Source organism: Apis florea, unplaced genomic scaffold (genome assembly GCF_048593485.1).
Source record: "Apis florea isolate Af1SG1 unplaced genomic scaffold, ASM4859348v1 contig_2293_pilon, whole genome shotgun sequence".
NCBI lineage: Eukaryota > Metazoa > Arthropoda > Insecta > Hymenoptera > Apidae > Apis > Apis florea.
Genome location: NW_028256554.1, coordinates 1,613,804 through 1,634,970, shown reverse-complemented (window position 1 = coordinate 1,634,970; position 21,167 = coordinate 1,613,804). Strand labels below are relative to the sequence as shown.

Here is a 21,167-nt window from a genome sequence, read left to right as displayed (position 1 = left end):
GGAGGAGGGATGGATACGCCGTCGTGAAAAAACTGCCTCGCCGCTATGAATAAACGGAACCTTCCCCTTTCTCCTCTCGAGAAAGGAGGGGGAGGGTGGGGAGCGGTTCCTTAAACGCGGTTAACGCGTCACCCCTTGTTCCTCGAGCTCGAGACTTTTTCCCTCCCCGACGAGCTGATCCCGACTCGACACAGCCGTGGTTGCGGACGGCAAAAAAGGAGAGAGGAAGAGCGAGCTCGAGAATTTTCATCGAGGAGGAGGAGGAGGAGGAGGAAAGTTGAAAGAGGAGGGTGCGCGTTCCAGATTTCTAAAGGCGTTCAACGATATTCTCCCCCGGAATAGAAGGATCCGGATGGTCGCGATGAAGTTGGATATTCAGCATTCTCTCTCTCTCTCTCTCTCTCTCCCTCCCCTCTTTTGCCTCGATATCTAGCGCGCGACGAGTTGTCGATCGCACTCGCGCGCATTTATTCGACCCCCTTTCCGTCGAGAGGGGGATGGTTGCGCGTGGTTCGACGAACCGTGGATGCGTGCACCTGCCAAGAGCAAAAGCTCCGCGAAAAACAGAGAGGCGATCTCGACGCGCGAATCGAACGGATGCGATGGAACGGCCGTCGATACCTCTTCCCCCGTCTCCTCCTCCCTCACGAACGAACGAACGAACGTCGAGATTTATGCCCGTGCATTCGCCGAACGAACCTTTCGCCCCCTCGAATCCACCGGGAACTATCATTCTTCCCGAGTCCCGTAAACTCCCGGTAAAAACGATACACTCCTCTCCCCGTCAAACTTTATCCTTTATCCCTCGCGCAACGACCACGCGTCGTGATTCCCTGCTTTCCTCTCTCTCTCGCTCGCTCGCCAGCGAGATCCTCCATCTTCCTTGTCTCGCGGTAATGCGAAGGGAAGAACGATCGTTGCGAATATATCTTTTGGCCCGAAGGTGAACGATGATTTCCTTCCACGTTTCGTTCCCTTTTTTAATAAAAGGGGACGTTAGCAGCGCGTTTATGAAAAATTTCTCCAACGGCTCGATTCCCTTTAAACGCGTTCGCGTTGGAAATTTCGTTCATTATACGTTCGCTCCCACTTTTTATAGATATAGTTTCACGTCTATAGATAGTTTAACATATTCGTTTCGGTAACAAATCGATTCGATACATATAATTGGGAGAATTCCTTCGCTTCAATCGGACGGTTGTCACTCACCAACCCGCCGAGATATAATCGTTCGACGATCACCGATGCAAATTTCTGCCGGATTCTCGTCTCGAACAACGACGGACTCGTGAGAGTCATCGGTCACGAACGTTAATTACGATTCGGTTAAGAGCGAGAACTTGGAGGGACCCCGGCGGGATTAGAGAATTGCGGGAATCGTGGTGTTAACGTCGCAGGGACAAGCGGTCGGTGTTGTTCCTCCTCCCTTCTTTCCGACTCGGTTAAAAGTCGGGGATTCGAGTGGCGGGGCGGTAACTCGAGAGGAGATGATGACGATGCTTTCATCGGCGAATCATCGGTTGATTTTCGAAATTTCCTCGGGATGAATCCGACCGATTCCTTTCGAGGTGTTTCGTCCAGAATTCACAACGAATTTCTCTCGTTTCGCTTCGAAAGAGTCGAAACGAGTTCCGGCTGGATTTCTCGATCCGATCTACGTTTGAACTCCAATTGCAAAGCGAAGAAAAATACACCTAACGACACCCTAATCAACAGGGCTTTCGACGTATCATCGCGGCCCAATGGATTTTCGCAACGCAAAGTCGACGAGAGCAGGTTTTCTTTTCCCCCCCCGATCCTCGATCTTCGTCGTAGGTCGTTGGCTCGTCCGATGGATGATAAATTCTTGCCGCCCTCGAGGGGGCGGAAGAGCGTAATTTTTAATCCGGAAGATGAATGGTGAGCCGCCACGTTCGAAAGAAAGGTAATTAAGAAGGGGGAGGAGAGGGTGAAAAAATGTATCCCTTGGACAAATAATTGCATAATTTATCGGGTGGAATTAGGAGAGCCGGGGATAATGGATTCGCGAAATAAATTATCGGACTCGTTAATCGTCTCGAGGCGAGGGAATCGGATAAACGAGGGAGGTGTCGAGCGAAAATCGTGGACGAGCGAGCGTTAAACAGATAGATGCGCGAAACCGCTTTCAAGCTATGAATATGTAATTCGTCGCCCCGGGCCGGTTCGAATTAGGCTCGATTCGAGAAAGCGAGACACCTAATTGCATAATTTATACGATATAACGCGTATTCGAAATCCTTTAAAGTTTCCTCGATTGTCCTCGACAATCCTCGGTGAATTTCCCCGGTGAATCGCGAACGAAATTAGAAGAAGGAGAAAAAGAAGGGAGGTTTCGGTCGGAGGACCTTTTTTTTAGCGGCCGCATCGTTTCACGTGAAATTTGAATATCTTCTTTGAATGTTGGCGCGCTGAAAAGTTAAATACTCGTGCACATTTTTCATGGCGTAAAGGGAGGAGTGCGCGTGGCAAAAATGGGAGGTTCAAAGAAAAAGGAGAAAAAAGGAAGGAAAAAAGGTGAAAAGGAGAGCGCAAACACGGCGCGAATGCAAAGCTTGACCACCACCGTTGAGTTAACCTCACGGTGTAACTTTCACTGGCGGTGATGCGCGTTCGTGGAAAACTTTAAAATTACGCGGCCAACCGAGACGAATGCGCTCCTTCCCTCGAAAATCCATCTCTCGCCCCATTATTATTCTCGGGGGAAGGGAACAAACGACATTTGCAGGTCGTTTGCGCCCGAATTCAGCTCCCCGAAGCTAAATCGCGGCTCACCGCTGAAGAACCGCGTGGATATCGAAGATGAAAAATCCGAGGAAGGGAGGAGGAAAATGTAGCGTGCGTGGAGAAGAATGCGTCCAAGAGAAATTCCAATTTACGAGAAAACTGTCTCGCCGCGTAACAAAAGCAAAGACTTTCATACGAGCGACGTACATACTTCGTTTGTTACGAATGGAATTAAAAACGAAGGCTGAGCGCCTCGTTCCTCGTCGTCGAAAATTCGCAAAATTCGTTCGATTCCGTCGAGGAAGGAAGGAAGGAAGGAAGGAAGGAAGGACGCAACTGTTTCCTCCGAATGAATCCCCTCTAATCTCTAACGAATCTCTCTCGTTCGTCGTCTACGTTCTTCCTTCGAGGGGAAAATCCTGGCACGAGAGCAAGCGGTGAGCAAGATACGCAAAGAAGCGATTATATTATAGATCGGGGGGAGTGGAAGAAAAGGAGGAAATGGCGTGCGCGCGGTGGCGGTGTTACAGGTGGGAATGGAACGGAATATAGAGTAGGCGAGGTGGCGCGGGTTTAGCACGAGGAAAGGGTTTGCACGAGAGACCTACAAGTGGCATGCCTCGATACACCCTTCCTTCCATCCGTCTATCCGCCCCCCTGCACTCCGTAAACATTGTACCATCCCCTTTGAACCGGCGTCGATACCAAAGTGTGTTCTGGTAAAACATGCGCGGGGAATCGTGGACGATTTCGAGTATACACTTCGAGTACACGACGCTCGAAATCGCGTGAAAATTCTTCCAAAGATTTCGTACGATTTTTTCCAGAAAAGTTTCCAAAAAACTTCGTCGTATCGCGAATTTCCAAATTTCTTCTTCCTCGTTCCGGGCAAGTTTCTTTTTCCTTTTTTTTTTCTTTTGCAAATGTAAACATTCGTAGTCGTGCGAGGGGATGCACGATTTATCGGCGGTTCCCGTTTGATGGTTTTTACAGAGAACGTAAAGTAGATCCTGGGCAAATGTTCCGCGCTCTCCTCCTCGTTTCCAATACCCTCTTCTTCTTCGTCTAGGCAAATATCCCCCTTTTTCCCTTTGATCCCGTCTCCCTATCGCGTCCCCAGAACGAATTTTTACCTAAAACCCCGATTTTAACCCCTCCTTTTTAATCATCCCTATACCACCCCACTTTTTATATCCACCGTGTCGTGTCGCTTTATTAACCTGATGTATCCTGGTTGAATCATGTAAAATTAGCGCGGATACGGGAGAAGAAAGGAGCAACAAAGAAGCCGGAAGCTATCCCGAAAACTGTAGCCAACCGAACTCGCGGATAAGAGAGAGAGAGAGAGAGAGAATAGAACGAACAGCGCAAAAAGTTCGATTCATATATATTTCACTTATTCGCGAACGGTGTTTCGTTATAATAACGCGGTGGCAAAAAAGTTGCAGCCGTGATTTGCCGCGCGTGATTCGAAGAAGCGAACGAAGAAGTGAAAAGAAACTACGAAGAACGAACGAGGAAGGAGAAAAAAAAAAGAGGATTTTCGCAACACGTTTCGCATCGGCGTCTCTCTGTTCATAAGAGATCCACAAAGGACGCGTGCACTCGCGTCGCGTTACCCTCAATCGCGCCCTCACCTTTCCCTCTCTCTCTCTCTCTCTCTCTCTGTCGATTTTCCTACGCTGTGTAAACGTCATTTGTCCTTTGAAACACCTTCCTCTCTCTCTCTCTCCGTCTATGGCTCGTTAAAGGGCTCCTCGAGTGCTTTCCACCACTTTTATCCGTCGAACACGCGGCCACAATCGGCTTCCTTTATCCGAGGAAATCGTAAAAACCGATCGGCAGCCATATAATCAGCCGGCTCTTTACACTGGATGGAATATCGACAACCCATACCGTTACCCCTTACATTCTTTCCCTCCCTCCACATCTTCTCTATTCATCGAAATAAACGGGTTAATCCGTGCATCGAAGGGAAAGGAGCGGCCGGGAATGTTCACCGCGTTTCGTAAGCACACCCCACCCGATAGAGATCGCGCCTCCTCCCACGGAATAGGAATTGCGTATTCGAGGAAACGGCGAGCCATCGTAATAATATACTTAACGCGTATTCTTCCACCGGTGAAACCGGTTACGTGCTTCCCTTGACACGGGGCGGGGGGATCCGATTGGATTCTTCCCTCTCTCTCTTTCTCTCGCGATACGCACGCTCGTTTATTACCACGCTCGTTTCGTAACGTTAATACGTAAGCGGTGTCCGTGCAAGCGGTGGAAAAGTCTCTCTGCGAAGCGTCGACAAGAAGGAGGAAGTATCGATCCGGATCGATATCGTCTTAGATTTTTCGCTCCCCTATTCTTGCTATGCGACTTTCTTCCCACCTCTTGTCGAGTCGCGTCCGTCTTTATTAACGATTTCGATCGGTTGAGCGTTTATCGAGAAAGCATCGGAGTCCGATTGGATTCGAAATGAAACGACAAATTGACAAATCGTTTTCGTGTATCGTTGATTACTACCGATTTTCGAGGAAGAATAAATCGTGGAAATTTAACGAGGAGCGTTCGTTTCGACGATCCTTCTGGCAAAAATGATGAAGGGAAATCTCTATCCGTATTTCTTTTCCCCGGCAACGGGAGGAGGGGAAATTTATGCACGCTCGTTTCGTATCAAAATCTGATTACGTTTTTGCCGCGATATATACCTTTGTTCGTCACCGAATCGCCGAAAAATTTCCATCGCAAATACGGTCCCTTTGACTTTTGAATTCTCGCGCGATTCCCCCCCGATTCGCGTCAAATTGCAGATCCAACATGCTCCCTCGTGTTATCTCGACGTGGGAGCGCAAATTTTTGCCACGACAATTTTATGCCACGGTCTCGTATTACCTTAACGACCTTCTTCCCTTCCCTCTCCTCCACCTTCTTTATAACCGCACCGACGGGTATTTTTGTACGTCGAACCGTGCTCTAATATCGTATTCCCTCGAAACAAGTATTAAAAACGACGACGAGGAGGAGGAGGAGGAGGAGGAGGAGGAGGAAAAGCGACGAGCAATTTCACCTATCCCTTTCTTTTTTCCAAAAGAAACGCCGTTATAAATCATCCGCGCGAATTTCAAATTTCGGATTCGACTCGAAATCTTTGCTTGGAGACGTGACGCGAGAAACGTTTTCTCGCCTCGCCTCCTCTCCCCCCCCTCCCTCGATCGTGTTAATTTCGAAAAGAAGGTGTCTCGTTTCAACTTTATCGTTGAAGTATCCTTCTTTTCTCCCCTTTCCTTGCCTCTCCTTTCCATCGACCTCGGGACTTAAGACTCGGAGGGGGAGAGGGGGGCGCTGCTGTGCAAACGTTTGCTCAGCGTTAAAGGATGAAAATAATAAGTCGACACTTGGTGCCGCGGAGAAGCGGTTTTTAGAATTTATTCGCCGTCCAACCACGATTATCTCCAACTTTACCTCCCCCCCCCCAATTCATTGGCGCGTTTTAAAACGAGCCAATGAAGCGATCCGTTTAAATCCCTGTACAGTTTCGGCGAATCTTGGAGCTCGAGAAAGAGAGAGAGAGAGAGAGAGAGAGAGAGAGAGAGAGAGAGATTTATTACCCGTTTATATATATATCGCGATTTTCGTTTGACGAACAAGTTTCGTCTTTTTGTCGGGTAGAGAGAATCTCGTTTCTCGGAGATCGGGGAAATCAGCAATTATACTTTCAAAGGTTGCAACGTATTTATAAGTAAGTTTCACGGTTGAAACGGTTTTTCGATTTATCTCCCGTCCCGTAATCCTTCCTCGTCCGAATTAAAGCGCTCATAAAATATAGTTTGTTTCTTTGACAGAGGTAATGGCGCTCTTCATCGCTGGTGACGCCAAGTTTTCGCTTCCCAACAATTCGCCGGGGAAAGGCGAGAGCCAGTTTCATCCTCGACTCCCCTTCCCTTCTCTTCCCAAATTCGTCATCGAAGGAGTGAAGCCAGCCACTTTCGTATCGTCGTTTTCGAAACGTTTTTCTCTTCTCCTTCATTCGATTCGATTTTTACAATTTCGTTCTCATTTTCCTTCTCTTCCCTCCTTCTTCTCCTCGAGCAAGAAAATTATTCCCGCGATATATACGGGATGCCAGTCACGGCGAGGGGATCTCCACTTTACTGTTTTCGGAGCCGGAGCTCGGTCCTAAGCCAGCCAATTTACGGTGCAAACATTAAGGTCGTCATAAAGTAGCGGCAGTCTTAAGGCGCTATAAATCGCTCCGCCCACATCCTTCTCACGTCGCGGCTCACGTCTGTCAGTTGGCGCGCGCGTTCCAACCGCCGCCTACCCGAATCCCGCGAAAGCTCACCATCACCCTCGTGATGCAACTTTTCCAAATTTTTTGCCCGGACCTCGAATTTCCATCGAGTCGAGACTGCTACACGTTTCTCTCTCGAGAGAAAGAAGAAGAAGAAGAAGAAGAAATCGGTCGCCCCTTTTTTTCTCTCCACGTCCCTCCTGGGAGGATACCTCCTCTTGGGGAGGGGAATTCGTAAGGTAATAAAGACGAACGACGCACGAGCGATATCACTATGTATCCTCAAACTTTCCTTCCTTTCTTTTCGAACGGACGAGAAAGAGTTTCCTTTGCACGAGAACGTAGAGAGCTGGATGGACGAGCACATTTTTAGGTCTCGGATGGAGACGGGTATGGAAAGGTCGGGACGTGAGCGCACACGTGACGAGGCTAACTAAGCGGCGCGATACGTGTGACGGTATAAACATCGGTGGTGTTCCGTGATGAATACGGCCGCTAATTACCAAATGGTAATTACGCTAAAATGATAATGACGCCGCTTCCAGTGTACCGTGTTTGCCAAACTATTCCATACAATTTTATACTCCGCTCCCCTATATATATATGTATATACATATACATGCACACGCGTCCACAGTTAGCCTTATTACGCGCTCCCAACTTATTAATAATAATCGTCCTAATAATAATAACAACGATAACAATAATAATAATAATAATAATAACAATAATAATAACAATAACGATAATAATCACGAGGGAGGGAGAAATAATGACGCGATACCCGTCGTAATACCCGTTCGATCCCGTTGTGATCCGCGCGTTTCGAATCAGCTCGCCACTCGTGGCCCGCTCGTCGTCCATTTTTCGCGCCCCATTTCCACGCCGACATAAGCGGGAAGGAGAGTGCACGCGCCACGATTCAATTCGCGGGGAATTTCGCGATTGTTAATTTCCATAAGCGGCTCGTAAATAGGGGGAGGAGAGAGAGAGAGGGGGGGCGGAAGGGAGGAAGAATGGTCGAGGGAGGAGAAATTGCGCGGTTCGGGGTTTTTCGGGGGACGGGGAAGAAGAGAGAGAGAGAGCGAGGAGGAGGAGGAGGGTGCCGGTTTCCGCATCGTCGTGGCCGTAATGTCGCAAATGGGATGATAATAATTATTACAGGAACGAGCACTTTGCGGTGAACAACGGTGATCGTGGTAAAACATTAATGATAATGGCATCGTTTTCTCGAAATTACCGGCGCGGCCGCTCCCCGAGCTAACGCGTAATTTTATACAGTCCGATGCTTAACGTCCATCCACTTGATAATCGCGCGCCCCGCTCGTCCAAGCCCAATTACCCGACCGGCTTTCGCCTCTCGATCTTTCCTCTCCTCTCCACCGTTCATCTTTTGCCACGAATTTACGCGGATCGTCCCCGTAACGTAACACAGATGATGACAGTGGTGGAATCTGATCTCGAGAAGGGAAAGAAAACACGTAAACGCTATATTCTTGCTCGCCGTTGCTTTCGAAATCATTTCACTATCCCTCCAATACCCGCGATAACAACTACGCCCCATTGTGTGGGGGAAATTGGTAATTAAATTGGTAATTAAATTACAGGCTGACCAATGTCGATCGATTATTTACAGGCCGACCAACGGATGTTTGGATTTTGACGTTATTATTAACGTCGTCCTTCCATTTAAGATTCTCATTCGAGGCACGATAACCGAGGCAGGTAACCGAGACGGAGCTTCGTGGTTTAATTATCTCCTTCGCCTCTTCCCTGCGACCGTGTGGACGTGGACCGCGACGCGGAGGAAGATGCCATCGTCCGTGGCTTACCCTTTGCCCCCACGACGTGACACCGTTTCTAATTCCCTTCCCGCCACCGTCCCAACATTACATTATTAATATCGAGGGAGTAGGTCGCCGGCGACGACGAGTTTTTGCGAGACGCGACAATTTAAATGTATGTATGTATGATGGAGGGTGGCGGGCACGTGGAGAATTCGAAATATCGGCGCGATTCGGACGACGTACGAGCGTGAATAATAAATAAAATCGCGAGCAACCGGCTCTGCTCGAAACAGCGCCGGTGATAAAGAATTGATCGGATAACCAGCGGCGGGATTCGGACCTTTTCAGTCGCCCCACCGAGATATTTCGACTCGAATGCCGAGAAGGGTTGCGCGGAGTCTCCTCCTTCGACGAACGGTTTATTCATCGCGACGATTTGCTGTTCAATCGGCCCCGTTATAAATCGTATATATCCCTGGCGTGGATACACGTAATAAGGGGGTGGTGTATCGAGTTTGGAGGGCGCGATTCCATTTCCACAATTTGCCGGGACACGAGCGCGAATCGAGGTATAATTTGCGCGCGAGAATGATACGGAGAAGAGGAGGGTCAGCTCGTGACGCGAGAGGAGGGGTTGACAGTAGGAGGGAGGGTGGAAAGTGGGAAGCGGTAGAGCGGAAAATAATGCAGCGTGCAGAATTACAAATTACACGGTGCAGAGGCGGCAAGGGAGTCGACCTCTCCTCGTGGCGGCAGAGAGAGAGAGAGGAAGGCTTCTGTTCGTTCTGTTCGTTGATTACACAAACAACGTTCGTCGCCCGGCGAAAAGGAGGGAGGAGAAAGAGTGCGGGGGAGGGAAGGTAAGGGATGGGGAGTGGGAGCGGGCGGGTATCAAACGTAGTCGTTACAAAGCCGGCTATTAATCTTTATTACAAACAATCCTCTGTGTTAATTCCGTGTAATTTGCCTGCAGTCGCGACGTTCCCTGCCTACGGAACGCGTCGCTTTCTCGCCACGCGTTTTCAATTTAATTCCCTCGAACGGGGATGAGAATCGGCGGGAAGATCGTAGCAACGCGAAAAACCAGCACCAGCTCGAAGAGGAATCAGCCGGTGAAACAGGAGGGCTATATAAAATATCAAATTAATATGTAAATATCAAAGTTTGTATCAATACGACTCGGATCGATTACGTTTCGCTCGTTGAAGTTGATTCATCGCGGCGGAACCGGTTTCGTTCGTTTACCAAACGCACACACTTGCACGCAACCGCACAGTATATTTATCGTATCGCGAAAAACTTTTCACCCGTTTCCATCGTCCCCTATATTCTATATCGACTGTATCGGATTATCAACTAGCTAGTGAATTAACTCGTTCCAATTAACTTTTCCTTCGACCTCGAACACAACACCTCGAAACGACGAGAAAGCGGTATCCATCGAAGCTTTCGCTCGACCATCAACGAACGACCATCGATTTCGCGACCGAATTATCGCGCCGAGCTTCCCAGATGGATGTCACTTTTTACGACCCCGATCGTCTCTCGTCTGTTTCATATAGAACGAGAGACGAATTTCGGGAAGACGAGAATTCCGCGGCGTGGCGGTTTCGCGTTCTGTAAACACAGGCGGACCACCGATCTCCGTTCTTTCGTTATTCATAGAGGACACCGGTTCCGATCCCCGTCGCCTATGTCAACCGTCGGTTACCCGAAGCTCGACGATCAATTCCCCGCGATTCAAAGTTTCGCCCTGTTTTTCCGATCCGGAACAGCGTTTTTTCTTTTTGCTCGATCGGTAAGTAAATCGGCAAAGCTGCGTGGATTTCGTTCGGCAAATACCGTTGTGTCGGGTTTCGTTTCGTTCCGATTTTCGTCCCGCGTAAAAAAAAAAAATTATAATTATTCGCCAACTTGGACGATCCTCTTCGAAGGAACGAACTACTCCACGTACGAATCCTTTTCCCTTCCATCGAACTCTCGAGACTCGAGAACGAGAATTTCGGAATTTTTCATCGCGACAGATGAAAATAGTGCCTGTAACGAGTTCATAGAAGAAAATGTTATCCACTCGAAACCGCAACGCTTCTCCCAAACGATAAATATATAGCCCTGTTTGAGCTGATTATTAAGCTCCACGGTGAGGTAATCTATCAACAGATTAGGCAGCTTACCCGCCAAGTAGTTCCTCCTAACGAACGAGTTTCTCCGTTCGACTTCGAGCCTAGCCATTTTTCTTCCCCCTCCTCCTCCTCCTCACCCGGAAACAAAAGTTCGCTTATGAGAGTAGAGAAAAGAAAATGCCCCTCTCTCTCCAACCCTGGATAAATCGAGCCGGCCAAACAGATACTTTTTCCCGTCCAACATCCGGGAACAGGGGAATCCGCACCGTTTCCTCCGCACCGTGTCGAAGATTTCGTGGGGGAAGAAAATTCGGGGGCGAAGGAGAAGGAGAGTATAAACTTTCCAAACCTTCCTCCCCTCCGACAGAGTTTCACACGCGCGGTCGCGAATCTCGCAAGAATCGCGCGGGTTCCTATCTCGTACGGCTGGGTGGCGTACGAATACGATTTTCAGCTCTTTGGTATCGAACATCCGGCCGAGCTCCGACGTCAAACTATACACGGCGAAGATAATCCACTGCTAAGCTCGCTCGATTCGCAAAGACTTTACCGTTTGCTCCGAGGATTTGCTATTTCGCTCGACTTCCTTCCTCCAACGGCCTTCCTTCCTTCCTTCCTTCCTTCTCCTCGCTCCTCTTTCACACAGACGCGTTCGAACTATTACCACCGTCGTTGCGATCCCCGAAACTGCGACTCGAAACGTACTCTAGTTTTCCAGGGGACTCGCCAGAGAAACAATTGCGCGCGCGCGCGCGCGAGAGAGAGAGAGAAGACGAGGGATAAGAGTGGAGGATCAACGAGGGAAAGATGGTTTAACGAGTGACGAGGGGAAAAGAAAAGGTTGCCGAGCGAAACGTTGTTGCTCCGAGGAGGAGGAGGGGACTCGCTGCCGCGCGATGATAAGAAAGAATTCGCGCTCTCTATCTGTAAGGTAGGCGTCCACCTTGCAACGCGAAAATCCTTTCTACGATCTCCGTTGCTGCCGAAATAATTTTGCATCCTCGAACGGACGGAATCTTTATCTCGCGAGAGGGAGGGAAGAAAACGTTCGATTCGGCGAGAAGGAAAGGGGGAGGAGGAGGATAGATGCGGAATTTAGACCGACCTTTGTTCACGAAGCTTGTAAATTCTTCGGAAACGATAACCGTATGGATAGAAAGCACGACGCCTGAAGGTGTAGAGCGCCGATAGAGGCCGCCATTCACGAAACCACAAATCTTTTTAACACACCATCCTATCTGAACCCTGCCACTCGCGGCGCGTTTCTGTATATATATATATTTTTTTCCTTCCTCTCTTCTTTTTTTCGTTTCTAGCTCATCCTTTTGAAATTCGTCTCGCGCAAATATTATCCTTCCTCCTATTTTCTTTTAATTCCCTGGAATTCCCTCCTCTATTTATCGCCCCTCTATCCTGTCGCCCCGCGACTCGCGCGAATTTCTTTCCCCGAGTTCCGTGTTTCAATTTCTATTGTGTCTCCTCGATAAAAATTTCGCAAAAAAAAAAAAAAAAAAAAAAAGGGGAAAAAAAAATCCTCTTCCCAACCCCCGAAAAAGTTGTTGCTCGACGCACTCGCGATACGCGTCGGGTAGAGAAATGTTTTCGACTCGACTTTTGGGCATTTAATAAAATCCATCCGAGATTTTTAAAAACGGAGGAAAAAGGGGGAATAAAGGAAGGGAGAAAATGATAATTAAAACGGCGTTTCGTGTCGATTCCATCGTTCGTGCATTCGGTGTTAATTTATTTGGGCGAGATTACTTCCCCTCACCCCATTTCCTCCCCGCCCCGCGATAAAAGTGAACTTTTCGGCGGTTGGGGGACGATAAAAACGGGTGGGAGGAGGAGGAGGAGGGAATGCGATTTCCCTGCACAGGAAACCCGCAGTGTGCACAGGCTTTTGACCGATCGGGCCGGATTTATAGATTAATAAATCGCACGAGTGCATTCATTACCGGGTGGTGTGGCGTGCTGCCTGTCCAAAAATTGCTCCGAGCTCTGATACTGTTTTCGCGGTGGCGCGGAGTCGACCGAGGCAGAAAACGAGCATAAAAATGGCGGGGGTGCGTGGCTGTTCGCCGATTTCGTTCCAATTCGGCCGACTGCCGATTTCACGGGGCGATAGAACGAGAGAAATAGTCGAAGCGGAGGGAAAAAAACAAGAACGAGAGAGAGAGAGAGAGAGCGATACCAGCTGGCATCGGTCAATCGATTCGATTATATCATCGTTTCATGCGAGCAAAATTTTTCGAAAAAAAGAAAGAAAGGAAAAAACGAGGAAAAAAATATTCGATTTTTTTACTATTCGTCGAGCGAAGAAAATTCGATACTTTCCATCGTTTTTCCCTCTCCGCGTTTCGTAATTAAATATTACACGTTAGAGGGAGGAAGGGGGGGGAGAGAGAGAGAGAGAGAGAGGGAGGGAGGTTCGTAAAGCGAGTAATAGGTTACGTACGTACACGTACGTTATTAAATATTAAGATGAAACCCTTTTTCCACGCATCTCGGCCGATGTATTCGATTAATAAATTTATACGATACTTGAGTGGATTTTCTGAAAATTTTAAAAGCGGTGCAGCGATATTTTTTATTCATACCCCCTTTTTTTCCTTTTAAAATATGCATTATAAGCGAGTGGCCGGTGAAAAAAAAAAAAAAAATGAACACATCCCGGCGTTAGATCTCGCCCGATCTATATGAAATAATCGTAATGGAACAATTATCAATCCGAATTAATGCGAATTTGAAAATTTGAATCGAACCACAACGAACGCGTCTCGTCTCGAGCTGCCGTCGTCTCGCGAAGAACCGTCGTATCTTACCGAGTCGCACGCGGTAATGGCGCACAAATTAACCGTGCGCTAATTAGTTTCTAGCGATGCACGCGGTGTAATTGCAACCCTGTCCCCGCATCAGTTTACCAGTCACGCTGATTTCGCGCGCAAAGAGACAGAGAGAGAGAGAGAGAGGGAGGCAGGGAAGGAAACAAAGAGCGGTTGCTCGTTCGATTAAAATGTTGCACGCGTCGCGTATTGAAACGGAGAGAGAGAGAGAGAGAGAGAGAGGGGCGAGTGTAAGGCAGTGTAAGGCAGTGGCGCGGAAAGAGCGAGAAGTCGTATTCAACCACCGATACGTTTCACCGGATGATCCGTTTGTTCCGAAAGGAATCCACCCGTTCGATAGAAATCTCTTAGCGATATTGCCTCGTCCCTCGATGAATACGGGGCGACGACGGTGCGTGGCGCGATCTGAAAGGGCGAAATACAAAGAAGGGGCGAGCTTCTTGCGCGGCGCTCTTTTCGAGCATCCACCTGGACCGACCGTATTCATCGTCGTCTTTGCAGGCCAACGGGGGGATAAGACGGGGGAGGGAGAAAGAGAGGGGGGTAGGTATTTTCAGCCCATTTTCGCAGGGGTCGGAACAAACCGGAAAGGGGGATATCGATACGAATTCCTTTTATCTTTTACCTCCCGCGCTCTTTTCTCTAATCTCCGTTAACTTTGATAAATACATCGATCCTAAACTTTCCACTTCTGCCTTCGAAACTCTCGTTTCAAAGCGTTACTTTCGGCGTTTACTTATTCGAATACCCGAAAGAGAGGCTTGGAACCCTTTTTTTTTTTACGGAGAGCGCGCGCATAAATATCGTTCGGATCTCGATCAGCGACGGACGCGCTGTATTTCACGGGGATCGTATCGAGAGCGTATCAAGGCCAAGAGGGCGACGATAAATAATCTCCCTCGGCCGTTGTACACTCTTTCTGCCGCGATAAAGCGCATCGATCCACCGGCTGGTTGGAGGGAGGAGCGATGGTGGTGGACCAAAACTTATTCTTCCCTCCACGGTCTCGGCAGCATACGTAAGCCCGCGGTTGGCGAACAATAAACAAAAACCGATATTTCGGATAAAGCGGAAGAATCGCAAGAATTTCGAAAGAGCTGTTCCTCTCTGTTTCGTTCCGTCGCTTCGCATCCACCTGCGGATGCGATGTCGGAGGAGCCAAAGGCAAAATGAAGGCAGGGTGTGCGCATCAGGGTGATGATCGAACGAAAGATGTTACGATTGGTGTGGGACGAGAACGAGCGATAAAAGCCGATTGATTTCTGTTAATAGCGGCCCGCCAGAAAACAATACTCGCGTGACGAATAGTCACGGATTTGTCAACGAGAGAAAAAGCGTCGTTATTGGACGGATTGGATCGATCGGATTCCTCCCTCCCTCCCTCGTCCCAGTTGTAAGAACACGATTCCCTGTGATTTAAGGCCGCGTATCGACAGAGAGAGAGAGAGAGAGGAGGGAGGGGGGAAAAATGGGAGGAAAGAAAAAATCGGCGGCGCGAAATTAAATCCTCGACTCGACCTCGAAAAAAAAGCGATATTAAAATACCAGGACATCGAGCCGGCTTTTCGAATTCTCTCCCGTCACTCGACAACTGCCTCCTCTTTCCGCCGAGCTGATCCTGAGAGCGAGCCCGCCGCTCATCCTGCACATTGTCAGTCGCAGCTGACAACGCGAGCGGAACAACGAGCAGATTTGCATGCGATTCCAAGATCTATTACGCGCTCCCAAAACCTCCCCTATTTTTCTCTCTTTCTCTCTCTCTCTCTCTCTTTCTCTCCTCCCTCCACGTTATTCGACCGCGATTCGAACGAGCCCAAGCTGCATGCGCGAGGGGGGAGGTTAATTTGAGTGGGAATCCTCGTTTCATCCCGCCGCAACCGCGCCAGACGATGCAATTTTTTCGATGCTCCTGCAACGGGGATGCTTGAACGCTGGCCACGTAGCCACGTTTCTCCTCCTCCTCCTCCTCCTCCTCTCGAAAGAATATATAGCGATATAATTGACACCGCGCCTGATACGAGCGTGATCGATCATCGATCGTGGATACGAAGGATGGACAGAGAGAAAGAGCGAGAGAGAGAAGAGGTAACGGTTATGGATTTGTCGGTCGAAAACGATAAAAACATTGCCCGACCGACAATTTTTCCGTAATTTCGACAACGCGGCTGGGAAATTTTATATATATATATATATATATACATATATCGAAGCCTCCGCGCGAAACGGGAAACGGGGAACGCGTGTAAAACGAATGTACCGTGAAATAACAGACTGCGCGAAAAAAAAAAAAAAAAGGGGGGAAAAAAGAGTTTTAAAAGAGGGCTTAATTCCATTATTTAACGAAAACATAAACACGGACGAGCGCGTTGTTTTATTCCCACCCCTCCCCTCCCGATACCCGATGTGTGCGAAACGGTGTTTAAACAGCTCGTTTCCTCGCGCTGTCCACTCGATCCACGCCCTCCTCTCAGTGCAGATTCCCCCTCCCCCTTTCCTATTACCGAGGGGGAGGGGCGGAAAAAACAGTTGGAAAACAGCCGGTTCGGTAATCGACTTCGATTATTTGAGCGAGATTGCCAATCTCGCAGAGTGGCACGCGGTTTGCATCTCGGTTCCAAAGATCTCCTCCCTCTTCTTGACAACGCGTCGATTATTTGCAACACGGCTCGTACGTTAAAAAAGAAAATTCTGGCGCTGTGCGGTTTACGTTTCACGGGGGGGGGGAGCGAAATATGTTGGCCGGCGCCGTATTATTCAACGTGGGGCGCAACCGTGAAAGGCAACCCCCTTAACTTTTCTTATTCCGCGGTATCCGGAAACGCGTCGGTTTACGGGATTAGGTCGGGCAGAGGAGGGACAGGGAACGAAACTTTTTCTCCGAATTCTTCTTTCCTTCTCTTTTCTTTTTTTTTTTCACGTCCTGTTTCTTTTCCTTCCTTCCTTCCTTCCTTCCTTCCTTTCTTTCTCTCTCTCTTTTTGCCGCGGTTATGCGTTGGACGAGAGAAAAGAAAAAAAAGCAGGCTAGGCAAATAAATACAGCCCCCCCGCCCGTATTCTTCGCCGAGGCATTGTGGTCGGCGCGACGCGGTAAAATACGACGCTTTTATTATCCCATGAGTTTTAGCGTGGCGCAACGCGGCCGGAATAAACTCTCGAGACTTGGCGGGGAGGGGTGAATTCTGGAGAAGTAAAACGTTTGCACCCAGTCCACTAAACCAGAAGGCCGGGGGATCTTCGGATCTCTCCTATTTATCATACGAACTTTCCCTCATTTTTTACCATCCGCCCGACAGGGAGGAGTCGCAACCCCCTTTTCTCGCTCGAGAATCGTTGGAAATCCGACGATGTCACGTTCCGATCCAACTTTGCCGATCCAAATTCGGGGGGAAAAATTATCACGGCTTAATTGCGCCCGTTTTTCGTTATTAGCCGGGCTAGGAGGAGGAGGGTGAGCTTCGTGGCTCGAACGAAACGAGTTGGTTGGGGGAAGAGAAAGGGTGCCTTTGGTCCCGCGCGTAGGGCCGGTCGAGTGGAAATTTATTCGACGATTAAACGTTTGATCGGACAAACTATAACCGGTGGTACGCGCAATTCCATTAGAACAGGCCTCTCTGCACACGGTTGATTTCTGAACGCGACCCCCGGAATAAACCGATTCGTACGATTACCCCGTACGATTATTCCATTACACCGGATCCCTCGATTATTTATGCGCGAGGGATCCGCCATTTCACGCGGTTGTTATATGCACGCGCCTCATCGTCCCGTTTCATCGACGAGAACGTAAACGTCGAATAAAAAGGAGGACGTCCCTTCCTCCTGTTTCGGCATCAAACCGTTTTCGATCGTTGGAAAAAGGAAGCGAGAGACTCGCGTTCTTACGTAATCGTGGCGAATAAATCGGCGCGTTATCGGCGCGCACCCACCATGCAGGAAAGGAGGGAACGATAACGATGCAACAGATTCCCATCGATGACGGGAGCAGAAGTAGCGGCGGCGCGTAATCGAGGGGGGGTCGGTGAGCACACCGAAACCTCGCAGCTGATCGACCCGCAACTACGATGTTCCGGAGATTACCGGATACTCAATTAAGGGATTCGGTATCATAGAATTCGAGAGCTTCGGATTAAGGACGCTTATCGCGGGAGTAAGTTTGGATTATGGAGCGTCGTGCCTATATCTGTTCGGCCCACGATTCGCGAAAATATGCGTCGATCGTGTTCCCCTTCCCCCCCCCCTCCCCCGTTTTTCCGCGCGTCTTTCATTCTCGTGGGAATTTTCGTCGGTGGGAAGCGCGCGTGAGGGAAAGAAAAAAAAGTAAAGGAAAAAAGTATGGAGCGGTGTCGATGATTCGCTTCGGCCATCGTTAGCGTAATTAGTAGTAATATCTGATTAACTAAACCGGAATGGAATCGGATTAAATGAAATCGGAACGCGAATCGCGGTAGCTCGTAAATCAGCTTATCCAGCTGCAACTTGTCCTTTATTCATCGTATTTGAGCTTATTTGCAGTTACACTCTACATTTACCGTCTATTGCCTCTACGCGCCGATAAATATCGTATCATTATCGTCCCCATTAACCAGCCTAGCAGCGCGATATTACGCGATGATCAATTTGAAATCCGTGCAAATCGAAATCACTCTTTCGTAATTTCGATATATTAACGATGCCGCGTATACGTAGATATATATATATATATACACCCGAAACGCGTATCCTTTTCGTTGGAGTCGCGATCGTGGCGTAAGAGACGCGGAATGATATGACGAGCTCACCGATCATCGTAGACGAAACCCGCTTGCAGGGTGTTGCAATAGAGGGCCGTGGCGACGAGGGCGCAGGCTACGGCTAGGATATCCATGTCACATCGTGGCGAGGACGGTGGCGACGGCAGCGATGTCGACGGTAGTAGCGGCGGCTGCTGCTGCCTCTTAACTTGTTGCACGTCCGCGGGCCTTCCTCCTCCTCCTCCACAGCCCCTCCTTCTCCACCTCCTGCCTCGCCGTACGGCGGTCGAGACGTCCGCCGGACGGTCCAGCGACCGCCGCTCTGACGCCTGCCCGGATCTCGTATCTCGCCCGGGACGAATGTCGGTGACACGTCGCGAGAAGGGAGCCAGCGATCAACCAGCGCCGGCCTCCTCGTCGACCTCGATTCGACCTTCCAACCGGTCCTGATCCGTGACGTCAGACGGTCCACCGATGCCCCCGGACATCCGGGGAACGCGGAGGGATCGTCTCCACGATCCAACACTTGCTTCACCCACTCGCGTTTCGACACTGCGACGACACTTGGCCAAAAAACGGAACCGATCGAGTCGAAACCGATCTCTCGAAAGTGAGAGAAACGAAACACACGCGCCTTCCTTCCTCCACGCGAAACCGAATCGGAACGAAGGGTTAAGAGGATCGGTGGCGTCGTTTCGGCCGACCGTTTATCCTCGAGCGGCGACACGAAACGTTTGTTCCGGGAAACGATGGACTCGCGACGCGGCGCATGTTCCGAACGCGGAACACCAACTGTCGCGCGCCCCCCGAGGACGAGAGCTTTATACGAGCGGGAGACGGGCATCGATCGGACGGGCGCTTGCGCTTGCCCGCTTCTCCGACTCTTCTCTCCTCTCCTCCACCTTCGATACGCTTCCTGCTCCTTCTCTCTCTCTCTCTCTCTCTCCGCGCGCTTTCGAGCGAGCTTGCCTCCTCGTCTACGAGCGGCAGCAGGCCGCGAGTCCGACCGCGACCAAACGGACTGGATTAACCGCAAAAGCTCCCCCCCCCCCCCTCCCCGACTACAGGTGACCGATCGCCACCCCTTTCGAGAACGCGTGCACCTTGGATCCCGGCCACGTGTCTCCTCGATCGAGGATGACGATGATGATGGTAATAATAATACTGAGAATAATAATAAGCGAGAGACAACAGGTGTGTCGAAGAGGAAGATTTTGTTCCGATGTTTGATCGTATTAAACGGGGAGACGGTCCTTTCGACGATTACAATTACGACCGTTCTCGCTCCAATTGCCACGATTAATCGCTATAGCGGATAATTAATTGCGCGCAAGGGGCTGCGTGAAGCGTATATTCGTCACGAGTATTGTTTCAACGGTGCATGCCGGTTGCTGCGATGCTTAGTCGCGATTGCGCGTGTATATATATATATATATATATATCTCCTTCTCGTGGATACATCCTCGCGGAATTTTCGATTAACCGAACGTGTCGTCGTTTTGGTCGTCGAAATAACGCGTCGTTTCGTTTCGAAAATATATAGCGCAACGGGGAAAAACGCGATATATAATTTCATCGCCTCTCCCTTGAAATTTTCATCGCGCTTATGCACGATCCGTTCCCCCTTTTACCGTTTAATAAATAACCCGGGGACAAATTAACGTTAAACACGAGCCTCGAATCGATCCGCGATTAATATTAAACGGGTGTCGAGGCGAAAGGCAGAGGGGGGAAAAAAAAGGAGAAGAAAGGGGGAGGGGAAAAACGCAATCACGACGGAACCTCTAATCAGCCGAGGACTCTGTCGGGCTACTCAACCGCCACCCCGTAAAGCGACGAGAGTCGATCGAGAATCGACGCAGAAGAGGGAGGGGAGGCCGGAACGAAGCACGAGTAAACAATTCCGCGCACGAAATGGCCACCGCCGGACGATTATATACGGAGGAAGGGAAGGGTCGAGTCTATGAGGCGACGTATATTACGCTGCACACGTGCACACCATTCCAACACGCCACACCACCCGTCGACCTTCCTCGCGCGAGTCACCGTGCACCAAGATCACCCGCTCTTCGAATCATCGCATCCACACGATCGAATTACGTAACGTGGAGAAGACGTGTGTGTGTGTGTGTGAAAGGAAGAAACGTTTCTCTGTTTGGGAAGGAAGAAAGGAAAGAGAAAAAGATACGCTACTTTCCGCAGCGATGTAAACGTGGGGGGAGCTGATGCGCGCAAGGCTAGCCTGTTATTTGTCCCACGCGGCGGCAGATTAAGATAATGGGCTAATGCGGGCACTCCGCGGGCGCCACGTTGTACCCGATGCTGGCAGCTGGACATGGGCGGAGGGGGGAGAAGGAGGAGGAGTAGAGATACGGCAACCACGCGATCCTCCCGGACAGGCTCGGTTGTAACGCGCCTCGTTGCGAATTATCGTGCGAAGTGATCAACGGGCATGCGCCCTTCTCGAATCGAAGCCACACGAACTTCTCGGTCCGCAGAAAGCGAGTCAGAAGCGTGCCGCACACCCGTGTCGTTGCCGCGCGAGGTATCAGCCCTCTCGTTTCTCTCTTTCTCGATTTCGAAAGCACGTCGATATCGATCGATCCTCGAGCGTTCGTTTCGGTTTAGTTAGAGAGGTTGGCCCGGTCCGGCGGACG

General features: G+C 49.7%; 1 protein-coding gene across 10 annotated transcripts in view; it reads right to left on the bottom strand.

Moving 5' to 3' along the window:
• Positions 1 to 19,315, bottom strand: part of Tmtc2 (Transmembrane O-mannosyltransferase targeting cadherins 2) — a 119,092-nt gene extending 99,777 nt beyond the window's left edge. For 7 of the 10 annotated variants that reach the window (XM_086903878.1, XM_086903881.1, XM_086903879.1 and 4 more), the window contains exon 1: positions 18,559 to 19,314. In XM_086903878.1, the coding sequence (XP_086760004.1) occupies positions 18,559 to 18,644 (86 nt within the window). In that variant the 5' untranslated portion in view covers positions 18,645 to 19,314. Of the gene's footprint in view, positions 1 to 18,558 lie in introns of all 10 variants that reach the window. The other 3 variants (XM_086903877.1, XM_086903883.1, XM_086903880.1) reach the window with 1 other exon arrangement.
• Between the last annotated feature and the right edge of the window lie 1,852 nt (positions 19,316 to 21,167).